We start from the raw sequence: 12,358 nt of genomic DNA, 5'->3' as shown, positions 1-12,358 counted from the left end.
ACTTTCAAATTAAATTCAGAGGTACTGACCCCAGTACTGAGCCTTGGAGGCTGGGCACCAACTGGATTTAACTCTATCACCACTCCCTGGGCCCAGCTGTCCAGCCAGTTTTTTAATCCAGTGAAAAGGGCACCCATCCAGCTCACAAACAGACAATTTTTTCCAGAAGAATGCTGTGGGAAATGGTATCAAAGGCTATTCCTAGAGTTAATATAAGCAAGGCAGTACTTACAGTCTTATATAAAACTCATTTTTCTTGAGTAGTTTTTCTAGTGAGAAAAGGAATGCAGAGAAGTCAAGTATACTGGCTGAGTCAGAGGTTGGGGATGGAGGGAATTCTACTGAAATGAGTGTTTTTAGCTGCTGTCAACTTTGCACTGGATGCATCGGGTGACTGAGGGACCAGGGTGAAAGCCTCCTCTAGGGTTGACAGCAACATGAAAGACAGAAAGGTGAAGGATTTCTCTATAGTGTCTCAGAGCTCTCATCCTCCCAAACATAGCATCCACGTATTCTTGTGGCCAAGAAAAAGTCAGTTGAGTGGACAAAATAGCAAAGGAGCAAAGTAACAAAAAATAAAAATTAACAAAATCTTTTGACAAACCATAGAAATTCAAGTAAGTAGTATCCACACCAAGCACAGGTACAAGCACTGGGAACCCAAACGAACTTCTGCAGCCAGAGTGATCATGGGAAGAGTTGAGTACCTTACTGAAGACACCCTGAGTCTTAACAAAATCATAAGAAGCACAATATACCAAGAGATAGAGCTGATTCCTGTGTATAAAGGACTTTAAACCACACTTTTAATACAGACTTAGAGAATGGTTGAAATTGGCAGGGACTGCCGGAGGTCATCTAGTCCAACCTCCCTGATCAAACAGCATTCTCTAGAGCACATTTGTAAGGATGGTGAATATAGCCAGAGAAGGAGACTCCACAGCCTCTCTGGGCAGCTTGTTCCAGTGCTCAGTCACTCCCAGAGTAAATAAGTTCTTCCTCACATTCAGGTGGAACTTCAGAAGGCGCAGGACGGACTGCTGAGGAGCAGCACCACTATGCCCTCTGCTACCCCATGAGCCTGGGGAGACCCACAAACCAGGCTGTGCTCACATGAAAGTACATCCTCCTCACCACAGCTTCTCAAAACACCAACAGTCTTCAATTATCTGTCTGCTCATCGCTGCCCCGAGGGGAATGGTATGCAAATCATAGTGCCTGGTGCCCTGGAGGGCTGTGCTGAGGATGACTTTCTTGGCCAGAAAGATCCATAAAACAGTGCCAGACCCTCAGGGACAATCATGAACAAATTAAAGTCTTCAAAATTGCAGTTTGCTGCAGCCCAGGCCCTGAAGCACCAAGTGCCTGAGGCACATGTAAGACCATCAGCATTTCTGAGCATCCTATATAATGCCTGCAGGGTTCACAGGGCTGAGGGAAGAGCACCCAGACACAGCCCAAGCTCACGAGTACCACCAGCAAAGCACGCAACCAGCAAAGCACATTGACCAGCAAAGCACGTTGCACCCCTCCTCACCTCGCCCCACTCTCATGTATGTACGTGTCCTGCTCAAAACAGGGATGGGGGTTCACACCTGTCTGAAACTGAGTTCTGCCTACCCAGAGACAGAAGAGGAATCACTGAACAGGGGAGGACCTGAGTCCCTGTCTCTGCTTTACTCGTTTAAATGTTTATATACTCTCTGGGATAGCGACTGAAACGCTGGTGAGCAGCCTGGTGAGAAAAAGGAGGGCATAATGCAGTAGAGAAGTAAATTTTCTCACACCCCACATCAGGTACAACAGCTTCAGTGGTTCAGTGAGGACTGCGGATTTGGTGGCAGCACTGCAGCTCCAGAAGGTGCTTATGATGGCTGTGGAGGGGTTTATGCCCAAGTGTACCCTCCACACACAATCACCATTTGTGGTGGGCATACATAAATGCAGAACAAGGTTTATAAGCGAGGTTATGTCTTCTAGCAGGACAGCTAGGTCAGCTGAAAGAGGAGAGGAGTTTCCAGTGACCTGGAGAAAGCTTTGGGTGCCTGAATGGTACCCTCCTGTCTCTCTCCCAGCAGTACCACGGCTAATACATCACCCACTTCAGCACAGGGTATTACACTGCAAACCACACACGACAGCAGCAGCGTTAACACCAGTCCCAAATCTATGCCTTCCTCGTCTTCAAAGAAACTAACATATACCCAATTCAGTTTTTGGACAACATCACTATTATGAAGCAGCCCAAGTGCTTCACAGTACAATGCACTGAGAATTGTATTTCTTAAGATAGTCATGTATAAAGATTCTATCAGTTGCAGAATAAAAACTACTGTGATGAAAAATCTTCAGGGAGAATATATGAAGGAGACATGTAACCGCAGGGCCTATATGTGCTTTTAGCACAGCCCACAAAAGGCTGTGTGTATTCAGGCTCTCACTCTTGTTCTCCACTGCCTGATATGGGTGTCACAGGTGCCCATTAACAGCTTTACATCGGTCTTTTTCAAAGAGCTGTAGATTTCAGTGGTGTGAAATCCAAACCCCCACCCCCCCACAGGGCAGTCTGGAGGTTTCAAGGACCCTGCATGGTACCTTGAATATGCCACACACAATCACTGTTAATTTATTTGAATTTTACAAGTGATACAACTTATTGCATCCCACAAAACTCCTTTAAAATAATGAATCAAAGCTAAATGAGAAAAAAACCCCAACCAAAACAAGAACTAACAAACCACCGCAAAAAAAACTAAAAAAAAAAAATTTTAAAATCCAACAAAAAACCACACAAGGACAGGAAAGCTACTGAAAGATGTAAAAAGCAGGTTTTCAAGACTTCAAATCATATTTTTAATTTCTTTTTGTAATTTCTATATACATCCTTTACCGTGTTAAAACCTTTCTTAGTAGAAAGTAGCTTTGAATCTCTCGTGTATATAAAACCTCTTGTGCGGACTTCTACAATAACCCTGTAACATATCTCTCTGACTTGATTACATTTACTCTCAGCTCAGACTCTATTTTGGCACATTTTCAAGGTCAAGGCTTGGATATGATTAAAAAATTTCCAAGGGCTAGTCTCTCCCCTACAAGTAAAATGTGGATGTAATTAATACTGTTTACTTTGTTTTCTTTGCAAACAAGAGTTTCTGTTTGAAATACTTTTTTTCATGTTTTCAGCACTTGGATCAAAAAAGAAATATTTTAATTAATATCTTTCTCCTAGTTAATCCAAAAAAACCCAACTGATATTTTCAAAACAGCAAAGTCCTATTTGATTTCAGTTTAAAGAGATATGTCACTAGAAATAATGTTCTCAACTAGGCTGCAGTTGAAGCTTTGGATGTGCTTTGCAGCATCAATACTTCTGCAGAAAGATCAAAGTGGGGTCAGGCTGGAAACAGAAGATTCCCACACAATTAGGGACGTGCCTTCAGGTGGGCACTTTTTCCTCCTGGTTCTATGCAGTAAGAGGCTCTAAGGCTGAAGAATTGGCTGCTGTTATGGTGATGTGTGTTTCCATCTATGAAAGCTTTTTTTTGGCATGGTAAATAAATGCATGAATATAGAACATACCTTGGCAGTGTCACAGTTAAGACAAAAAAAAAGCTGAAGGCCTTCTGGGACTTGAACCTACTTCACATGAGCATGAGCCTGGCTCAAGCAGATCTATTTCAGCTGTGTAAGGACTGCAGGTCTACACCACTAAATGCAATCAGTCCAGCACAAAGAGAAAGGAAATCCTGAAGAAATTAGGATAGCTGATGAAGAAATGTCTTCTTAAAGAGAAAAACAACAATTATTAAACACCGCCTAAACTGCATGATCTGATTCAGTGGCCACATGAACGTTTATGTGGCAGAGGATACGACAGGAACTACCCAGTTCATAGAAAAATGCATAAAATAGGGACACAGCAAACATGTTAACAAACTTAATCCCATCTGCAACCCTTTTTTAGGTGTACTGATTTATCTCATAGTTGAAAGACACTTTTTTTTAAGCTATCCCTAGCTCTTGAGAGGGGTGAGGTATTTCAATACCTTGGAAATAACTGGCTTTTCTGCCCTTTTCCTTCAGAACAGAAGTAAACCCTGCAAGTAGAATCCAGATACCTAATGTCTACCACCAGTCCTGGCAGACCGGCAAGTCCTTGCTACCTCTTCCTCCTCTCACCCCAGCCATTTCTAGAGATACGGTGCAAATCAAAACAGGTTTAAAACTTCCCTTTCTTTGACAGCTTTTACAGCTGGATGAGTTTCCTGCCCTGGTCCTCTGCCCTGGCAGCAGTGAGACACAGCGAGCTGCAAACTGCCACCGAGCCCCAAGCCGGGCACTGTAACTGGGGAGCAGCCAGGGGCAGGGGAGCAGGAGGGGACAGGGACAAGCTCTGCTCTCCCCCCACTCCCTCTGCTCCCAGGGGAGCCGTGTCACTGCAGCATTCACTGAACTCCCTGCTTTTCTTAATAGGCATCTGCTGCTGCCTGTTGTACTGGCAAAGCACAAAAGCGTGAAACAATCGCATCTTGCTTTTTGGGTCATTTCGGACAGATGGGCCACTTTCCAAGCATCACAAATTTTCCTAAGTTGAAACATGTCACCACAAGTTCATTTGAAGGTCACTTTTTTTTTTCTGATTTCAGCCGAGTGCAAGGATGACAAATGTAAGTACAGAGGGAAAAACATCCTGTTGGAACAGTACTCCCTGTTTTCTATGGGTGAGAAAAGTATAAGCAACATTTCAACAACAAAACAACATGATCCATTGCTGAATGATTTTTTCTTTTAAACCCATATCATAATGTGTAACTGAATAAATTTCAAAGTCTGCAGGAATGCAATATAAAAATAATGAAAAAAATGTTAGTAATCAAAAATATGCAGCTCTGCATGGGTTTGCATAAGGATTATCAGGGGGTTTTAGGCAAATACTATTTCACTTTCTCAGCATAAAACTTTGGAAAGGAATAAAGTATTTTTTCTAATAGATTAAACAAGTAAACTTCAGGGAAACTCAGGTCAGTTAAATATTAATAGATTTTTTCATTATTTTAAAGCAAATAATCTTACTGAGATAAATTTTGTTCAACTCCTATTTTGGTTTTTTATTTAGCAAAACAAGATTTTCAGAAAGAAACAATTCATTGGTTTGGTGACTGCTGATTACTGTGGACCATCAGCAGCTCTGCTGTGCTCAGCCTTCAGAGAAAGTTCCCTACCCGGGTAAATGTCCTTTTCACAACAGACAAGAATGAAACCATCTTAAAATTATACTTGTTGAAGATTTCCATGGCAGAGACAGATGTTCCTGGGTATCCATAGAGAGCCTGCAAAACTATTTAATTTGTTATCTTTTCACTGTCTGTGGCTAACCCTTCTCCAAGACATTGAAACCCAACAACTTTGATGGCAACATCTGATCCAACCCATGTAAAAAATATTGCAGCAAACTGCTCTGGTGAAGAGAGGGGGGACACCTCCTTTGCCAGCTTCAGGGAGCACCTCCAGTGCCTGCCATCCCTGCTCAGGTGTTTGAGCTCAGCATTTCAGTCTCTTGGGAGAGGAGGAACACTATGTTTAAATCACCTTTAAAACAAAAAAAGCCAACATACTTTGAGCAAGGAATCCAGGATGGATGATGGGAAGAAGCAAGGAGCAGCAATATCTTCAGATGGCAGCTGAAGCCGTCAGAGGAGGAGCACCCCTAGCCCTGTGTGAACTGAATTCCTTTTCACTGAGACAAAGCAGGAGCACAAACTTCCTCTGTGGTAGCTTAAGATGTGAAAGCTGGTTTGAAAATGGGTGTGGGACAATAACCTCATGTTCATACCCCTGCTTGCTGGGAGTCTAAGCCTGCTAAGTGTCTGCTTGATTTTGCAGATAATTCCAGTATGGTTTTGGAAGGTACTGAATTTAAAAAAAAAAAACAACACTAGGAAATTTTTTTTTGCTTCCTACTTTGATGCATTATGAATAGGACAAATAAGCCAAATTCCAAATCCCATTGTATAGGGTAGGTGGAAGGACAGACAAACTGTAGGACAGAAGGCACAGGGGAGAGGCATGGGAAACTTTTGGAGAAGTGACAGGTTAAACACACAAACCAGGCTCAATGCTGCCAACAGCAACTGCCAGGACAGCACAGTAGATGAGGGGTACCCAACATCCCATGACTGTCACAGCCATCTCCTGCCATCTGTGGGGAATGCTGGGCTGGCTTGGCAGAGCAATGGGAGGGCAGGAAAAGACATCTTAGTATTGAGGGTGAAAAGAGACAAAATATATTAGGAGAACAGAGCTTTGGAGACTTCTAAAGGGAATCTCCTTGTTCCTGCTGCTGTGGGGTTTGGAAGGAGGAAAACATCCTTGTGATCTCTGTCCTATTGCTAGTGTTCTTTCAGTTGTACTCTATTGCACAAGTCCATTATATGTTAGGGAATGTAAAAAAACTAGAGCATCTTTAGGTACACTGAATTTATGTAGTCAAGCACAAATGACCTGAGTGGGTGCTTTGGCAGCCAGCTGAGACTGGGACCCTTCAGGTTGCTCCCTGTAAGCAAGGACTTAGATTCTCTGGTACAATCCTCTCATTTACGAGGAATATACAAAGAAATGCTGCTCCCCTGAGCAGGCAAAGGAATACAGTTATTCTGGATATCCAAAAGGCACTTAAGGGCTTCTTACATTTCTCCTCGATGAAGGGTCATTCTCTCCAAGGGCATTTCACCCCATCTTACAGCATTCCTCTCTGAGCTGGAGGGGTGACCTGTCTGCCTATTGTCTTCACTGCTACTTTAGCTGTTCAGCCTCAGCATGGAAAGAAATAAAACCAGGCATTTACAGGTGATGGCAACTTAATTATTTACAAAATATTGTTTCATTGAGACATTTTCTCTTATCCTCATAATGACCATATTTTCATCCACTAGATGTTTATGACTGTCCCAGCCAAAATTCATTTTTGGTGTGCAAAGAGCCTTTGAGGAATGCCTGAAATGACTGAGGAAGCTGTACTTCTAGCTGTACTACTAGCTGTACTGACTAGAGGAAGCTCCTCTAGTGTCACCTGGTGCAGATACCAGATTGCAGCCACAAACTCATACTCTTCTTTCTCCAGAGATGGCTGAACCAAGTCATATTTTCTCTTTATACAGCCTGTGAAGTCTGTAAGCATTGCAGTGGCCATCTGGTCCTGATACAGCTGAATGCCAGTTCCCACCTTCCCACTCACACCTGAGGCCAATGCTGACACACCAAACCATGGGCTGGTGCAGCTGGAGGGGCAATGTTTTGTTACAGTCCTTGGAGCTGCAGAGTTTCCCTGTCCCCTTTGGTAGCTCCAACACTGAAATTTGGTGCAGGGCTGGTCCCCCTTTGCTGGTGCCACAACACAGGTTCCTCACCACCCTCCTGTCCCAGCTCAAATAACCCCTGTCCCATTCCCCCATTCTCCTGTCACTGGCCAGAAAAGGTTTTCAAGCTGTCAAATTCATCTGCAGCACCAGGGACATACAGCTATTACTACTTAAAATATTTTTCATCAAGGCAAAATATACAGCAATATGTTCAGATCAACAAATGTTCTGTGGATAGTAATTCCTACTTTGGAATTCACTTCAGTGTCTTTTCCCTTTTTACTGCTATTTGTCACAAATGCTGGTGCATCCTGCTGCATCAAAATCTCCTGCCTCAAGGACTAGCACTTAAATTAGGCAGTCTGGGTCAATTCTGCAGAGCCCAGTTGCTGTAGTCAAGTAATTGAAAATTCAGGGTGTGGGATGAGGTGTCCATGGGCTGTATTCCTCCCCTCTGCTTTGTTATGCTGTTTGCAAAACAGCTGAGGGAAGTGTTCCTGTCCTGTCCCAGGTTTGCACAGGGCTCTCTGTAAAATCTGGAGCAATTCCCTATGGAGCCCATTTCAGAAGTCCTGCCTCTGAGAGCTTTTGCTGTTGCACAAGAGCAGCACAATCATCCTTTCTTCAGGTTAACACATTTTCCCTTGAAAATTATCCACTTCTGGCAAAAGAATGACATGGGGGGTTGGTTTGTGTGTAAACACAAGGGTATGGATGTGTCTGGGAACTTGTGGGCTAGTGCTGGCTAAGTGCATGTGTAGCCTGGCAGCCTCAGCAGCTCATCCTGCCGTGTCCCAGCAGCCACCTCCACTGCCACATGTGCCAGTATAGAGCCAGAAGCTTGAAATTTGCATAGATCAAGAAGTCTGCATGAACAAAGCATTATTACCCAGGACAGTCCATATATCCCAAGTTCTTTGAGCACCACAGGTAAGAGAGGCAGGACTTCAGCTGAGCATGCCATTAACAGCAAGCAGCGGGGAACAGAAATCTGTGAAGGGAATAAAATGTGACATTTCAGTGATGGGGATGGGAGGTGGGTGCTGCACAAGGGAGGGTGTCAGGAGAAGAATGGCAGGAACAGCTCTGCCTGTGTCCCACCAGTGGTTTTCTGTAGGTTTCTACTGCACATGAAATGGGAGGAAAAAATTAGGTTATGGACAAGGATGGGCTTCCAAGAATTTCTTCAAAATAAAAAAGGAAGATAAAACTGGTGAAGAGCTAAGTGACAGCAAAGCCAGAGAGTCTTCAAAACTCAAAGGCTTTCAAGTTAAAGTTTTTAACTAGCCCAAAAAGTACATGGAAACAGCACAGAGGGTGAGAATCCAGAAACATGTGCAGTGGTGCATTACTTGGAGAGGCCGGGGCTGCCGTGGACCAGACACAGCCTGTCCCACCACAGGGCACAGCTGAGGCCCTCACGAGCCCCTCACGAGGCCAAGATGGCAGCGCCTCGGGTAGAACGAAAGAGAAAAGGGTAAAAAGCGCTGTGCAGGTAGTGGTGAGTGAGGGGGAAAGTAAGAGAAACAGCTCCAAGGTCACCGAGGAAGGAGGGGAGGAGGTGCTGCAGGCACTGGAGCAGGGATTCCCCTGCAGCCACCAGAAAATCCCTTAGGTTTTGCAGGTTTGCCCCGGATGACCCTGGCGCATGGAAAGGCCCCACAGCAGGGCAGGGAGATGTGGGAGCAGGAGGGAGCAGCAGAGAGGGGCTCGTATGGACTGGGCATCCCCCCAGTGCTGCCAAGGATGGTGGGGAGAGGTGGAGGAACCAGGAATGAAGAACTGGGGAAGGGGAAAGAAAGGTGATGTTTTAATTGTTTAATTTGCTTCCCACTATCTAAATCTATTTTAAATGGCAACAAATTGAATTATTTTTACCGAGTCTGTTTTGCCCATGACGCTAATTGGGTAAGTGATCTCCCTGTCTTTATCTCAATCCATGAATTTTTGTAGAAAGGCTTATTTTCTCCTCCTGCCCTGCTGAGGAGGGGAAAAGAGAGAGTGGGCATCTGGCAGCCAGACAAGGCCAAGCAAACACAGCTTCCGAGTAAAAATCTCTACAAAAAACAATTAAGTTGGATAGACAAAGGAGAAAGCTTCAGGACAAGACTTCTGAGTTACTTCACAAGAAAAACAGTATGAAAGGAGAGCATTAAGCCCCACAAAAAGAAAGAAAACGGCTGGCTAAGAATTGTATTAGAAAAGAAGGTATCTGAGCATACAATCTCCCAGTCATGGCTGTAATCCATCTGCAACAGGAGGAAAGTTCTCTCTGGCTTAGGGCAAGAGGACAGGAGCTGAGCATGCCTGCTATTATCTTGTATTTTTAATCTATTTTCATCCAATTTTTCACATACAGCACTATCAAATAGAACTTCTAAGTAATTTGTCACTTCAATATTTTGAAATATGAAGGCTTCTAGGACAAAAGACCATTTACCATGAATCTTTCTCATGGAATTTAAACAACTGTACACAATAAGAAAATAGTTCTCCAATAGTGATAGATATTTATTTCTATATTTATGTATTTTTTTGTGTACCAAAGTAACAGTGACCTTGTTCTCTTTTATTGTGTGTGGAGCACACACAGTTTCATGGGTTTTGAGACAAAGAAAGCCTGTGAGATCATTTTGCCTGGCTCTCTACAAACACAGTTGTCATCTCACCCGGTGATGAGCACAGGGGAGGGTGCATCCCAGCTGGGCTGGTGTGGGTGGCATGGGGAGACCTGCACTTAAAACCTGCTTAAAACCCTTCATCCAGCAAGGTGTGGCATAGGTCAAAGATGTTGTCAGATTTGTAAGCACCTGAAAACCAATTTCTATTACTGGTGTGTCAGCAATATCAGGTTTCAATGTGTTTCCATAAGTGGTCCATTAACCTGGGGATGTGCCATAAACTGGGCACTTCAGTAGCACATGGGAATTCTGACAAGCTGGTGTTAGCCCCAGCGCTGCCAGGAGCAGTCTAGTGCACCACTTCATTCACCTCTCACAGACATTCATTACCTCCACTTCCAGTTCAGCTCATGTCAAAGGATTCATTTGGCATCCTTTGGGAAAGGCTGCAGTGCAGGTGCTGCTATGAACAGCTCCAGCTTTCAAGAATGATGCTAACATACCTTTGGCTGTCTGGCATTCAAACTCAGCTGGCATGCTTGATGAGTAATTGGAAAACTCCTTGCTGCAGTGACATGAAATTCATTCAAAGTTTAACCTTCATATTACAACCTCTGAAATAAGCTAAAATTTTGTAGAATAAATATTACTACACAAATGGAGCACTATTTTGTTTTCTTATTATCTTATGCAAGCCAGCCTCCTAGGAGGAAACATTTCTCCAGGCTTGCCCTTCATGATCAGCTCTTAATCTAAAAATGTCTCTATCTGTCCCTGAACAGGTATAGCAGGTCCTCTGTGAAAAGCCAGTCTTAGGGTCACAGTTACCTTTGGTTTCTTTTAGGTACAGGCAACCCCTACATCTCTCCCTGTCCACCAGGCACAGCCACAGCCCTCAGCCCACCTCCCCAGTACCCACCACGCATCCCATGGGGAGGGCTGGAGCACTCCTGTAAACTTTAGGCAGAACCTCAACACCCCTGAAATGCCCTTTTTCCCTTTTTTGTTTTTCATCAGACAAGTCAGCATCACACTTCCACCTGCAGAGCTCAGAGTTTCCATCACAGTCAGAGACATGGTGGCAATAAGGAACAGCATGCACAGCACTGACACATGCTGACAGGAAGCTTGCATAGATCAGCAGAAATTAGATACAAATCACAGTCAAAATCTAAGCAAATCAAAAGCAAAAGGAACTTGAAAGAAGGACCCCAGACTACTACTTCAGAATCAGAATAATCAAAATCTTTATGAGTCCATTATGACTAGGGGAAGTACGAGGCATGCAGCATTTCATTGCTCCTTATCAACCTGCTTCTCTAATCAGAACTTTACTGTTGTGGCATAGGGAGTTATGGAAAAAACTACAGGTACTTGAAGTGTTACTACCCTGATTAAAGAAATCCATATATTTCCCCTGGAGAAAAAGGCTTAGGGAGAGGTAGCTGTAACAGGAATGTTATTGAGACAGATTGCCTTTTAGCCCAAGACTTTGCCAGTGGAGCTCCAGACACTTGAAATTTTAATATAAATCAAAAGTGATGTAGGAGTTCTAGATTCATATTTATGTACTCGCATAATATTAATGCTGTCGGAGGTAAATATAAACGAAACACAAGATACTTTGCTCATGTCTCTGCTGGATGCCAATTTTGATATTGCTATAAGGTAAGAATATATATGAAAAGTAGTTTATATTAGAAAGGCTAAGACAGGAGACCTCCTCAGGGGACAAAACAAGCTATTCAAGAACAGTTTCTAAAATACATTTCCTTCTCTTTGCATTAAATGATATTTTCTCTTTTATTATGAATCAGAACATCACCCAACATCACCCCTGAATGCATTTTGTAAAGACTTCCACTTGCCAAATCCCAATCCCAGTTGCATTTTGCAAAGCCACGTTCATGCTACTTCATTAGCTGGCTTTGCTTGTAGTGATATTTACTTTGGCAAGCCAGGAAAACACACAGGGCAGAAGGGGAGTGCGGACGCTCCTACCGTACCAGTGGGTCTTTTTTCTCCATGCCTGAAGCTGCGCTTGGCACTGGGGTGGCCACGGCAAATGCGCTGGGCCGGAGCGTCCTGGAGCTCGGGTCTGCCCCGGCCCCAGAGCAGCGAGGCTGAAGTCAGGGTGCCAGCTGCCCTCCAGGACAATGGCTCCATTGGGACATGGCTGGGGGACAAAGGCACTGCTTTCAGGGGTGATTTTATATGCATACATGTGACCTTTGCCTGAAATGGCTCTTTGGAAAGTGTCCCTGTCCTGAAGCTCTGCTTTCAAAAGCAGAACTCTCAGGCCTTGCTTAATCTGTCCTTTTTTCCCTCCCCCTTTTTTATTTTGTGCCACAGATGCCTCAGGAGAGGTCATGTGCAGAT

At 43.9% G+C, this 12,358-nt stretch overlaps 1 protein-coding gene across 1 annotated transcript in view; it reads right to left on the bottom strand.

The window, feature by feature from the left end:
• ENPP2 (ectonucleotide pyrophosphatase/phosphodiesterase 2) overlaps nt 1-12,084 on the bottom strand; it is a 72,481-nt gene extending 60,397 nt beyond the window's left edge. Inside the window, exon 1 of the mRNA XM_023921423.2 lies at nt 11,986-12,084. Within this exon, the coding sequence (XP_023777191.2) occupies nt 11,986-12,006 (21 nt within the window). The 5' untranslated portion in view covers nt 12,007-12,084. The remainder of the gene's footprint in view (nt 1-11,985) is intronic.
• Between the last annotated feature and the right edge of the window lie 274 nt (nt 12,085-12,358).

This window comes from Cyanistes caeruleus, chromosome 1 (assembly GCF_971803275.1).
Source record: "Cyanistes caeruleus chromosome 1, bCyaCae1.hap1.1, whole genome shotgun sequence".
Taxonomy (NCBI): domain Eukaryota; kingdom Metazoa; phylum Chordata; class Aves; order Passeriformes; family Paridae; genus Cyanistes; species Cyanistes caeruleus.
This window is presented reverse-complemented; position numbering and strand designations above follow the sequence as displayed.